Source organism: Pyxicephalus adspersus, chromosome 5 (assembly GCF_032062135.1).
Source record: "Pyxicephalus adspersus chromosome 5, UCB_Pads_2.0, whole genome shotgun sequence".
NCBI classification, from domain to species: Eukaryota; Metazoa; Chordata; class Amphibia; order Anura; family Pyxicephalidae; genus Pyxicephalus; species Pyxicephalus adspersus.
The window spans coordinates 47504894-47519208 of NC_092862.1; the positions used below are offsets into that span (position 1 = coordinate 47504894).

At 37.2% G+C, this 14315-nt stretch overlaps 1 protein-coding gene across 2 annotated transcripts in view; it reads right to left on the reverse strand.

The window, feature by feature from the left end:
- LAMA1 (laminin subunit alpha 1) overlaps positions 1 to 14315 on the reverse strand; it is a 101600-nt gene that overhangs the window by 1430 nt on the left and 85855 nt on the right. For both annotated transcript variants that reach the window (XM_072411412.1, XM_072411413.1), the window contains 9 exons: positions 9201 to 9352; positions 8487 to 8675; positions 7858 to 8041; positions 6327 to 6442; positions 5724 to 5913; positions 3672 to 3830; positions 3432 to 3585; positions 1934 to 2067; positions 1362 to 1584 (listed from right to left, as the gene is read on the reverse strand). In XM_072411412.1, the coding sequence (XP_072267513.1) occupies positions 1362 to 1584; positions 1934 to 2067; positions 3432 to 3585; positions 3672 to 3830; positions 5724 to 5913; positions 6327 to 6442; positions 7858 to 8041; positions 8487 to 8675; positions 9201 to 9352 (1501 nt within the window). The remainder of the gene's footprint in view (positions 1 to 1361; positions 1585 to 1933; positions 2068 to 3431; positions 3586 to 3671; positions 3831 to 5723; positions 5914 to 6326; positions 6443 to 7857; positions 8042 to 8486; positions 8676 to 9200; positions 9353 to 14315) is intronic.

A 14315-nucleotide genomic window follows, 5' to 3' on the forward strand; every position in this document is an offset into this window, starting at 1 on the left:
AAAAGCATATAAAAGTACAATATGAGAAACTCAACTCTAGAAGCTCTGCACAAAAAAACAGCAACACAGGGCAAATGACTAGTCACCAGTATTACGTCGTGGTCTCCCTATAAATAACCTTTCCCCATTTTTAACGTACTAATATTTTACACTGCTTTGTGTCTTTGTAAAGGTGGCCAACTCGATAGAGTTAGAACTTTTTCTTCTGCATGTCACAAAATCCAACAAGAACAATAACGTCAGTCCAGTTGTGATATCACCAAATTCACTATAAATTTTTTTAGAAGCAACATTGCCTTATACAGTATTTCACACTGCAGATATACAGCTGCAGTAGATACAGCAGTGCCTATGCACCCACAAATAAAAGAAAGTGCACTGCTATTTTTTAAAGGAAATTCCAGACAAAAGGTACTTATTTCAGAGTACTGTTTGGAGTCAAATACCAATGGGATTGAGATGAGTCCATAGTGAGTAAGAAATTGCAAAGCTGACATTGTTCTACAATGATTTGGCTATTTAGCAGAGGGTGAGGTCTGGCTCAATTCACTGCCATTAGCGACTCATTCTACATTCCATAAGGCCACAGCAAATTATTATTATTATTTAAAGTTCCAACATTTTAAATCCTATCTATACTGTTCAGACTGCAAGGAAAACTTGCTGGGTGTGAGCTTTTTTAATACAGTGACCCCATGAGTATCAAGAGACCATTTGATTGGCTATTATCAGCATCCACAAAAACCCTAAAATGACCTAAGCAAATTAATTAGGTCTAGGGACTGGAATAAAACAAAAGATAAACAGGGGTGTTAAAACTTTTGATTTTTTTCTATATTATCTAGATAGTTATGTGTCAGCATTGTTTAATGATTTTGATAGCAGCCAAAGTTCTTGTGATTGTGTATGTATATGTTTGCCTTTGTTTTAGGTTGTTGTTTGTGCGTTTTCCATATGATCTGTAAAAAACTGAAGTATTGTGCATATGAATTTGTCATTGCATCTAACACTAGCTGCATCTAGCACTAACACCAGCCTCAAATATGGAGAGTAATTTCTGTGCAAAGGAATAAAGCTTTTATGTGTAGTGTTCAGATGTAAAATTCCATCTAAATAAAATATATGCAGCCATTCAAAGGGTGAACTAATCTGATAAAAGGAAACTAGAACAATTATGTTTTAAATCCTAAAATGTTTACTTGCAATATACCCTTCTAATGTAAATGTCTACAATAGGATGTGTCAATTTTGCGACTTTAAGCAGCAAGTATTTGTTAATCCCTATAGATATATGACATATGTTTAACACAATATGCTAGTTAGACTCCAATATAATACTTTATATAGATGCAGACACTTACCTGGGTAGCCACCAACATAAACTGGATTATTTGTATCTGCAGAGGTAGATTGGACATGAGGACTATCAGTCTGAACTGTGTTTCCATCTACTATGAGGACGATTTTGTGCTTTATCTTATTGGCCTGAACATGGTGCCATTTGCCATCACACAGCGAGTATGTGTCATCTGGCTTATAAATTGCTGTTATCCTTCCTGCACCATTGTTTACATGGAACAGAACCTATAAAAAAATGTATATATATAAATATATAATGAAAAATAATTTTTAAAAAAGGAATATTTCTAGCTGAGCATTCTCTAAACTGCATGTTTACTATAATTCATGTAAATTATTTTTAGTAAAAATGCAAAACTGTTTTTAGTAGTTAATAGTTGTTATGATAACAGGAAGAGATTTCTCATCTCATGCAAAATAAATATGAGTTGCCCATGTATGGTTTTATACTATATATAAATACACACACACATATATAGACTATATATAGAAAATAGATAGTGATACTGCTGCCTTTATAAAGGATTTCTCCCCTATATCAGATGTAGGTGGTAAATGTTGAATTTCCACTTACCCTGCCATTAACAATTTCTATACCAATGGCGTCTACTTTGGCGCTACTGATTCCCAGAAGAACGCCATTCCTGGCAGTAGTGCGGAATTCTAAAGATATGTTCAGGTCAGATCGTACTTTGTAACCTTCTTTCACTAAACAAAACAAAAGGTTAAATAGTATTTTTTTTTAACAACCCATCAAACAAGTACATCAATTATAGTTATAATGTTTATATGGTATTTCTTTTCTTACTTATTAGCCCAAATAAAACATATATTGCTATTATTGTTGCTATTATTTTATCAACCAATTTAATAAATCATCAACCACTTTTTAATCCATTATTTTGTCCCTGTTCTATGTACCACAGTATATTGATTCAAAAGATTTGGTATGTAAATTGTTCAGTTTTTATGTGGGTGGTATTTTTTTCATTAATATTCTCTCTCATTTTGTGTATATATATATATATATATATATATATATATTAATATATATATTCAGGAATCATAAGGGCCAATTAAAACAAGTTTGCTGCAGTCATCCACTATAGACCAAGTGTAAGGCACTTACCTGTCCAGCGAGCCCGCAGCGTCCTTGGGGATCGCAGGTACCCTCGTGGCCGAGGCTACTGCCCTGCTCGCAGCGTGTCTCTCCCTGCCAGCGGAGGGATTCGTTTTGGCCGAACTACTGTTCGGCCAGGCAGCATCCCCAGCATTTCTATGGACGTGAACTGAGATGTTCTTGTTCTCAGCCCTCCTGCGGACGTGCAAAGTAGGGCACGTCCAAGGGGTGCTGTGGGAAGAGGTGCGCGCACTACCATGCGTGCCTCTTGTACACCCCGGGGGTGAGGCACTCGGCTGCCTCACCGCGGGACATAGTTAGTTTGAATTCCCTGCCGCCAACCGGCTGCAGGGGATTCGGTCATCCTCCAATCAAATGGCGCCAGGTCATTGGGCACTCTGGCCAATTAAGGAGAACCTGTCCTGAACACCATTGCCTGCTATCAGCCTCTGTGTGTACAGTGTGCTTGGGTACGTTCTCTGTGTGTTGGTTCATATTAACCTCTGTTGTGTCATTACCAATAGCGACCCAGTCTGATATCCGATTCTGCCTGAACTCCACCTGCCCTGACCTTGGATTGTTTCTGACTACTCTTGCCTGCTGCGTGTCCTGACCTCCGATTGTTCCTGACCTGCCTTTGCCTTCTCCATATGTACCACGCTTATTGGACTGATCATCTGTGAATGACCGTTGCCTTGTTTTATGACGACACAATAAACCTTGATAAAAGGTTTCCTGGAGTTGGCTGTGGTTTGTGTGCCCAGGCGCATTACACCAATAGAATGTAATATGTCACTTGACATCCTTAAACAGAAATCTTATTGGCTGCTGAGTCCTACTGCCTTTGAGCTTTGCACTTCACACTGCCTTCTTAAAAAAAGTCTAGCAATTTCCACTCCTTAAAAGCAATGAAAAAAAAAAGAAAAACATTTAGAAAGTAAGTGGCACTTACCTAATGCAGCATAGCCTGTCCCATCAAAGTAGGTTCCTTGCTGTGCTGAGATGTAACATTTATTTACACCATGAATAGAAATGGCACCTTCTCTGTTCAACTGCTTGCCATTAACAGAAACATTGCTAATGCATGCTGGAATACTATGGGTTACCTGAATAGCACAAATAGTTGAATCAAAACATGTTCTAATATTTCCAGATGTAACAATCATGCTCTTGCAAACAATGTTTCACTTACATTTCCAATGTTTTTAGCTGCATAGCTTGGTGGCAGTCCACCCAGGTAGAGCTTGCCTTCCACATCTAGACTGTTGCTTTCACTAGGAGTGCTGGATGAAGTGGATTCCTGTCCATCCACAGTGATTGTGCTTTTTCTTTTGATGTATTCTGTGGAAATCTATTTAGGTCAAACAAGAAAATTGTATTGATGAGCACAGTGAACCTTCTCAGCAGCACCATATCAGGCCAATAAACGTACTGCAGCTCAACCGTTGAAGCCCGTACTTATGTAGCTGAATAAAATCAGATTTATCTGTGTTACAGTAAGTCACCAGGTTTTCACTCTTTTAGGGCCATTTTATGCAGGAATTTTATTTGCAGTTCCAAACTAAAATTTACAGCAATTTGATTCTTGGATTTGCTGGCTGAAATTGAATAGAATAGTAAATTGTAGTTATGCCTAGTGATTTACAGCTGAGCCCACAGGCATGAATAAAGAGAGATTGACGGTAGAAATCCTATCACTGGTATGAAGCACTTGAAACTCACTAGGTGACTGAGCTACAAAATCCCTAAAAAATTGGTGACTTAGTGATTCTGTAGAAGTTTACCATGACTTGCATAGAAATCAACTTCCAATCAAAGAAATACAACTTTTAGAGATATGCAGGTTTGTTTTCAGTAAAAGTAAATGATATTTCTCCAGTTAAAGACAAGCTATAAACCCACAGGGAAACGTCTTTCAGTCTGCCCTTGGGCTGCCTAATGTTCTTCCTTTAGTTTAATTTATAATCATATTTTTGATGTTTTGCATTTCCTTGTTCGTTTCCTTTAAGCATATCAATTACATTTGCAAGGGTGATAGCTGCTGATCTAAGAACATAGAACTACACAGAAATAATGAGATGAACTGGATAAGAGAGTCAGCACTTAATGCAATATAAATTACTCATTAGATTTAATAGCAGACATTTACAAAATTCCCAACCGTATACTGGATTCATTTTCAGCTATATCCGCCAGTTTATGAAAATGATTGAGCCAGTCCTGCCCATAAATCCTATACTGCAGATCTTAAAGGACCACTAAACATTAATTATGCACTGGGCTTTAATAATACAGATTTTAGTAACATGCACAGATACATACATACATACATACATACACTTAAAGTTAATCTGTCTTGTTGGAAGCCAGCTATATATATATATATATATATATATATATATATATATATATAAATATATATTTAATTTACTTTTTTGCTACAACTATTTCAAATAGAAATAGGCAATTTGCAATATTTATCTAAGATATCACTGTAAAAAACAGCAAAAAACTTTCCTGGTGAAAATGTGTAAAGCAACTGCTAGTACTCGCTTGTCTAGTCATTGGTGGTTGTTTTTCTAGTTTTCTGCTTGTCATGGTCATTCTATGGCTTCACTACTTAGTTAGAACAAGCATTCCAGTAAAAATGTCTGCCATCCTTGGACACTATTTAAGGTGCTAATAAGTTACATAGAGGGGACATTTTATGATATATGAAAGCTACATTTGCTTGTTCTGATATCTTGACTGCCATGCTCACAGCATGGTAGGTCAGCGATACAGAGCAAGCATGTAAACATTGAAGCCCTGAACAGCATGCTAGTTTTGTACCAAAGACTCATTAGGTGGCATAGCCAACAACCAGGGAAATAACAACTAGCCATAGAACCTTCCATATTTCAATCATGCCATGTCTACTTTACATTGTGCTATTATGAAAAAATTATTAAACATCACTTTTATAATTGAAGGACTTAATTATTATGTTGCTGTTATATTCACATCATGAAGTCAGTAAATTGAAGCAAGTATTCATCCAGCAAATTTCTAATGCACAAGCTTTACAATGAACAGGAACACATGGGAGGTAGCAAATAGCAGTTCCTATGTGCAGAATGACATGATATGAGAGTTTTACATGCATATTAATGATTTATATGTTTATTTACTCATATTAAGTAACTAAAATGTCATTTTTTTAGATTTATTTTAGGTTATTATTAGCCTTGCTAATGCTACATACCGTGTGCCATTTGCCGTCATTAATTAGAACTGGATTGGTGGTCTCAATCCTTCCTTTACCCATATCAAATAGGAAGTGAAGTTTTCCATCATGAAGCTGTAGAGCAGCATAGTCCACTTGGTTTTGGTGAGCCATATAATAGATGAGGCCACTTGTGGCATATGTCCTCAAGGTGAGCTGGACAGACAGTCTAGAAGCGGAAATGGCATACTTAATAAACAAATACACATAACTATGATTTATATAATTTATTCCCAATAAGCAATGGCATCTGCTGGAATTAGAGCACTTATAATATTTTAGATTTGAAGCTGAACTGACCGGATGGATTTAACATTAAAGTACATTTGTCATAAACTGTATCCTGCTTATCAGTTATCACAGAATGACCATGGTGGGAGGATCCAGAGATCCATTAGAGATAACTGGAAACAGGCAGGTAAGTTTGCTTTTCACAGAAGAGACAAAGCCTGCTGACTCTTGTTTAATTTTTACATTCTGGTGATTCGTACCTATTATACATATATAATACTTTATTATAATGACTAACTAAAACTAAAACCACTACAGAACGTTCATATTTTTATTATCCGCTGTACTTACTTTCTTCTGACTGCGGACTGGTCAAAAGGCAGGATCATATGGCTTCCTGTAGTAAGACCAAACTGGTGGGCGTCAGGAACATGGCCGGGCAGCACCTCCTGTGCACACTCAACTGCCTGTAAAGATACCATAACATAACAACTTTATAATAATTGACAGATTTAAATATTGTACATAGAACCCATACAATAGGGAGTAGATTACCATCAAGCAGTTGCTTTTTGCTACTTTTTTTTGCCGTCTAGCCGAACTCTACTGTTTTGATTTGGCTAGAATGGGGAGAGAATAACCCTTTTCAGTTTAGTTACTTTTTCATTAAGTAATGAAATACAGAAGCTCTCACGCCTTTACAAAGTTATATTAAAGCGTACCTATGGAGAACCCTTTAATGTAGTGCAAAAGTTCCTTTTTTTTTTTTAGGTGCAACACTCTTGCACTAACACTAAAAAAAAAAAAAAAAAAAAATAAAAAAAAATAAAAGGTGCAGCACCTCCCCTTATGAATGGGAGCACAATGCCTCCTGAGATACCTACGTCAGGCATCCTCCTGAGATACCTACGTCAGGAGGCTCTTGGGCGCTCCTTTTGCGCATGCCCGAGCATCTCGGCAGCCCTGCGCCTGGGTAGGAAGGAGGAAGATGGCAACACCCGGAGCGTCGGCCCCGGAACGGATGTCGGGGCAATGCGGGACTAGATGCTGGACACCCCTGGAGTGATCGGTCTGCCCTGCAGGATTGAAGGTAAGTGTGTTTTTTTTTTTTTTGTGTGTGTTTTGAGTATAGTTCCTCTTTAGGGATGCAGGATTTGCTCACTTTCTTTCTCTGCGGCTGTTTAGATGAATTAATATCTCCCTCATGGGTAAGGATACAGCAATAACAACCTGTGATGTTCTAAACCTTGCAAAATATAGTTGTCTTGATTTGTGCTTTTAATGCAGTGCATTCCAAATCTGTCCTTAGGCCCTGACAACATTTCAGAGTTTATGCATAAAACATGATTTACTTCACCAGTGTATATGGGAAATGATCAACAAAACAGACATCATTGGGAGGCCATGAGGACACGTTAGAGGAGTTTTACTTTAATTAGTAGGTTTGAATCCAAATCCCAGTAGCACAAAACATAATAAATAACATTATAATTACATTTAGTGTCATGTGCCAAATAAAAATGTCCTGATGGATCTTTTATTTATAGTGATTGTCACCAAGGAGTTCTACACTTAAACTAATCAGAATAATTGTATTTTCACCAACTCCACTCTAGTCCATCATGCATTGGATACAACAGTTTTTACTATCTCTTACCTAACACCAATAGGTTTGCATGTAACAAATTTGCATGTAAAAAATGAGCCTTGTACAACACAATTTATCAAACTGACTTTACAAACCGAACCTGTTGCTCAATGTTTGTGCAGTAACAAAAGATGCTGCTTGCTTAGGAATTAGGAAAAATCTTTGTATAGAAAAGACATCTTTCTGAAAACTAAGTAAAGGGCTTTGTCTATGCAAACATATTCCTTTGCTTACCTTAGTGACATATGATTTCTGAATGGTTGTGGTCAGAGGGGATTTCCTTTCTGTGACAAGAGGTATTTCTGTGGGCTGTGCATCTGGTTCCTCATTGTTGATAGCAGGTTTAGGTTTCTCTGTTAGCATGCAGCTATCCATCTGAACTTTTTCATACTTTACAACAGTGGTAAAATCCAACTGCCTAAATAATATGACAATTAATATTGATTATTAATTAAATAATTAAAAAGACAATCATGACTAAAGTGACATAGCACATTACTGATCATAGTGTACAAATACTGTTTGTTGCAGCAGAAAAAAATCCTTCATTCTGAGAACACAACCAGAAGATAGAATATACATTTAGTGTTTCTAGCAATGTGAAAAGATAATCTGTTGGCTAAAAGTCTTCTCTCAATGTCTAAGAACTATAATGGGGATTGGAAATATATCTCAGCACGTACTATTGTTTGTTAACTGTAATACAAATTGGTCGCAGACACCTTGGGGTTTATGTAGCCCAGTGTCATAGTTCAATAACTCTTGAGAGATGCCATGACTGAAATGTCAACAAATATTTTTTATAAAAGTGGTTAATAAATTTGAAACACAAAGACTCACACAGAACACAGTATCAAACTTACTCCATATTTAAAATCAAGTTTTGGATGCATCCATAGAATGATTGGCTTGTCCTGAGCATGGTGGCACCCATTCTGTCAGGCACTCCACCAATGAAAAAACTAGAAGCGCTTATCGTAGTAGAATCTACTGATGGACCATTGAGCTTCACCTCCGCTGGCTTTCCTTCATCAACCTGCACACTCACAAACCTAGAAAAGTAATATAATGTTAGTTGTACTGTAAATAATCAGATGTAGGTAGGGAAGAGTAAAAAGGTGGCAAATGACAAAGTAGCCTGCACAGCAAGTGAGGTTTCAGTTACATAGTTACATCAGGTTGAAAAAAGTCTATCAAGTTCAACCCACTAGGGAAATAAACATATCTCAGAAGTAGCACAACTAGATACATAATACATCTTTGCACAAATGTTACCAATGTTTTAGTGAGTAACATCTTGCCATTTTAAGGTATCTAATATATATGTTTTAGAATGTTTATCAGATTTCATAGCTTCCTATGACCACATTTGAGGAGATTTTTGTCGCTATGTCTGACTTCTGTCTAGTATGGGAAACTACACAACAATTAATACCTGGCTGATGTTGGGTATGAGAATTATCTATCAAGAACTCATCAATAACTTATAAACAACTGATGTATATGTCCCTAGACGTGTTTTTGTTCTCATTGAAACAATGGCATGCTAATCTTTTCAAAAAAGCAAAATCAGATACCTTTTGTTCCGAAGAAGAATAATGGAATGTTCTTGACCATCACTATAGGTCCCAGTAGGTGATTTTATGACTGTTTTTCTTGTGCTTGCTCCATCCACAGGATTTATGTGCAATTCAATGTGACCATTTATCAGCATTAAAGCAAAGAATGGCTGGGTTGCATAAAAAAAGAAAACATTTTAATGTTAAAAAGTTTGCAAATTAAAGTGACTTTGTGCTTTGTCAATGCAGGGAAAGGAACAAGTTCAATGTAATGTCAGCATTCATAATTCACTTGCAATACATGGACCATGTGTATACAATTACTTAAAAAAATAAAAGCTTATACACAATGAAAAAAATAAACCTAAAAAGGTGATGTAAAACTTCCAGAAATGTCCCAGATAAAGAGAATTTACCACCGCAGTCATTAAGTTAATAAATAATTCTGCTATTTTTTGGAAGAAAATGAGGGAAATATTAGCACTTGTATTTCTTTCCCTTTGAGTTGGATATTTGACATATAAAGTGCAGGCAGACTTGAAAGAGTAACAATTCATGTGCTAAAAAAGAAATTTATGTGTGTGACAATTACCATGGCAGGAATTGAGCAGTGTGCCGCAGCACAATACACTGGCCCATAGATACGCAGAATGAAGAATAAGCCAGTGGCTCCGTGACCTTGTTATACAGAGTGATTAGGCTTCAGGCTCTGCCTCAGGTTATTGAAGTTTGAAATCTAATTTCACAAAAAGCCCGAGGCTTTGTCAAACAGCAGTGGTTCTCTCAGAAAAAGCCTTCAATGTGAAAATCATACACTTACTAAGCTACTGCATTATATGCAAAATATCTAGTGGGGTTTTCTGCTTCTAAATCTCAATTCACTTGGACAACGCACGTATGACCTTTTCACTTTATTCTGCCTGCAAATGTATTAGTTTAAAGTTGACCATAGATATAACAGGCATGTAAACTGTGCACAGTCCAGACATCTCACAATATCCTAGGCCTAGCTTCTGCCCTATACAGCAGTACGCTGGTTGTATGAGTCCTCATCCTGACTCATCTAGATAGAATGATAAAAAAATATTCAGATGAAGTCAATCGGTTTTGTCACTAAAGAAAGGTAACTTCAACAGCTGCCCTACAGACAAATGAATTAGACTGTCATCTAAAGTATAGGAATACCTTAAACAACAGGTATCCAAAGTCTGTCAAAAAATTCTGTGTTCCCCATATGATAGCAGGAAGTACACATAGGTACATGACTCTAGTTCAGTCCACATATTGTATATGCTGCTCTAATAAAGGTCAAAACCAATATGTACACGCACATAGGCTGGAGAGGATACACTTTCAGTAGTGAAGCTGGGTGATTCAGCAAACTTGGAATGGATTTCTTAAAAGTTATTTGTTAGCAAATGTTTTCAATCCAGAAGCAGATCCATTCCAGGTTTGCGGGATTACCCAGGTTTACTGATGAAAATGTATCATCTGAGAGCTTTAATAAATCTGGCCCATGGCCCATGAGTGAGACAAAGGACTTACCTTTCCCTAACTTCCCCAGCTGTGTACAGAAACTGGCTACAACGTTTCCTTTACAGAGAGTCTGAAAGCAAACACTTTCTTCTGTGTCCTCTCTTTGGAAAATCTATCCAATGTTATCAGTGCACACTATATACATATACTATATATATTTATGAAGCAAAGATATATGTAAATACATGTAACAAATACAAAACACTAGTTTCTAAGCCTCAATATATACTGATCCCAGCTTTGATTAAAAAATATATTATTTTATTGATAAAAGTTTAACAAAAAATAAAATAATATTTTTGATTAGCTACTCTATGGAAGGAACGATATAATGGAGTAGCAAGTTTAAAGTGATTTGATAACTACATTATAATGCATGTATGTACACCTATTTACTTTTGCATGTATCACTTTACAAATAGGAATGAAAAAAGCAAACATTTGTGATTCAGACTGTCTCATATCTGTTTCTTAATGCAAACTAACTATAACTAAATTCTCTGCCAGCAATAACCCAATTAAGTTTATTATGAAATTGACAATACCCTTCCTGCAGAGGCAAGAGAGGATGGGGGACGAGAAACTTGCAAGGCTGATGGATCAGCTAATCTGACTAAAAATCAACAAGTAGCGCTAAAGCAGTGGACTGTCTATTGATTTGGCTTTCTTGTTAATGTATTAGCTATAAAACCTTGAACTGCTCTACATTCCAATGGCTCTGCCATTTTAAACAAATATGTTATATAGTTTTTACTTCTATTTCAATTACCTGCAAAAACCAAAGCTTGCAACAATGCTGTACTCTGTAATCTGTAGGTGTGCTTATAAAATACTTTTTTTGCACAAGACTTAAATGTACATATCTTTTTGTAATTTAGTTTGGTTTCAAGGATTTAATAGACTAGTAAACAAGATAAATTTTATTTTAAAAATATTTTATACTTCAATTGAAGTTCTACACCATGACGTCTTTGGATGTGGACTGCCGTATATTTACTGGTTTTTAGATTCTGGTTGGAACTACTGGTTCAATTCTCATTGAATGTTAGTGTTAGGGATTAGTTTGCATTGTATTAGTGGAAAGGGTTACAATTTAGTGTATGATTTTAGAAGTTAAGTGACCAATTAGGTGTCAAGGGTTAGGTGTTTAGGTTAGGTATTGACAGGTTTAGTGTGTAGACACATAAAGCTCACATTCACCTCGCCAAATACCAGACTGTTCAGAAAGACAAAACGTCAACCCTTACTGGTAAAGACAAAGCTTAGCCACCCTCTCCCACTTTGTACATCTTCCGTTTTACCATTTGGGCAACAAGGCAGCCTACATGTTGGGAGGAAAAGGGGATTGTGTGGGCAAGCTCAAACACTAGATTGCAAGCTCTCCTATCAGATTATAGGCTCTTCGGGGCAGGGTCCTCTCCTCCTCCTGTGTTACTGTTTGTATTTGTCTGTCATTTGCAACCCCTATTTAATGTACAGTGCTGCGTAATATATTGGTGCTATATTAAAAATTCTGTTTAACCTCCCAACTGTTAAGCCCGTACTTTTCCCATCTAAAAAAAGTTTGCAATTATCGATAAGCCCGTACTTTCGTACTAAAGTTCGGGTTTAGCGATCACTTACCTGGTCCCGCTGCGATCGTCCATCGTCGTGTTCCAGCGTCGTCCTCCAGCGTCGGGTGTCCTCTCCTTAGAAGAAAAAGCCGTCCGGCTTCCTCTTCTAAGCCGGCCGGCTTTCTCTTCCAAGCCGGCCAGCTTTCTCTTCTAAGACGGCTGGCTTAGAAGAAAAAGCCGGCCGGCTTCCTCTCCCTCCGTTCTGTCCAGCAGCAAAAAAAAAAAAAAATACTCCCCTTCTCCCTCCGCTCCTCCGGACACGTCTGTCCTCTTCTGTCTTCAGCCGGCGAGTGCAGTGACGATCACCGGGGTTTCCCGGTGACGTCGCTGCATGCGTCGGTGCAGGAGGGAGGCGGGGCGGGAAATTCAAAATTTTGTATTGAGTTCCTTTGCATTGAACTCAATACAAAAAAGCTGTATTGAGTCCAATACAAAGAAATCCTTATATAATATATATATAATTGTATTATATATATATTATTTAAGCTACTGTACATTACATTATACACTATTTTTTTTTTTAAACTTTTTTTTAGTTTTTTTTAAAGATTTTTTTTAAAGGTCTTTTTTATGTTTTATAAAAAAAAATTTATTATTAAATTTATAAAATTTTGGACATATTTCGGTGAGTTATGCGGTAATTTGGTGAATTAGAGTCTACAATCCAAAATAAATTTCCATGGAAAAAATGTAACACTTTTTGCATGGAAGTTTGGAAAGAATTAGAATACCCGGCTTTTGCGTACGCGTCCCTCGGCGATTCCTAATGATGTCCGTGCGTGTGCCCGTCGATGGGGGTCGTAGCGGGAAATTCAAATATTTTGTATTGGATTCAATACAAAGTTCTGTATCCAGTCCAATACAAAATAATACAAAATATATTTATGTGGTTTTGTCTATAGGTATGTGACGTTGGACGGTTGGACACTAGGGAGGTGTTTTAGAAAAATATATTACTATACAGTATACCGAATTATCGCATTTTCAGTATTTTTCATTTATTTATGCATTATTGTTTAAGCTGATTTTTGTGTATTTTAATTTTATTAAAAGTATTTTTTTTTTTACATGATTGTGTGTTTCAAACATTTTTTATATTCATGATATCTACTAGAACCCTGTTCGGACATATTTCTGTAAGTTACAGGTCTACAATTTAAAAAAAAAAAAATTCATTAAAACCTGTAACGCTTTTGGTACAGAAACCTAGACATCAGTGTAACGCCCAGGTGGTTAATATTATTATTAATAATAATAATAATAATGATAATAATAACACTACAGTGCAGATGTGTCTGAAAAGCAAAAGAGATTGAGAGACAATCATGGAATATTAAGGCACCATTAGGTACCTGTAAGGAACTTACCTGTCCAGCGAGTCTGCGGCATCCCTGGGGATCACAGCCGCAGGCGGCTGCCCTGCTCGCAGCGTGTCTCTCTCTGCAGGCAGAGGGATCCGTTCTAGTCGAACTACTGTTCGGCCAGGCGGCATCCCCAGCATCCATATGGACATGATTACAGAAAGTCCTGTTCTCAGCACTCCTGTGGATGTGCAAGGTAGGGCACGTCCCAGGGGTGCTGTGGGTGTGCCTCTTGTACCCCCTGAGGGTGTGGATGGAGGGATTCAGTTACCCTCCAATCAAATGGTGCCAGGTGGCACAAGATCATTGGGCACTCTGGCCATTAAAGGAGAACCTGTCCTGAACACCATTGCCCGCTATAAGCCTCTGTGAGTACAGTGTGCTTTCTCTGTGTCAGCTTCTATTAACCTGTTTTGCCATTACCATAGCAACCTGGTCTGATACTTGACTGTGCTTGAACTCCGCCTGCCCTTGGATTGTTTATGACCACTCTTGCCTGCTGCCTGACCTGACCTCAGATTGTTCCTGACCTGTCTCATCTTTACCGCTTGGTGCCACACTTATCAGACTAATCATCTGTGTTTAACTATGTCTTGTTTTATGAATACCAATTATTATTATAC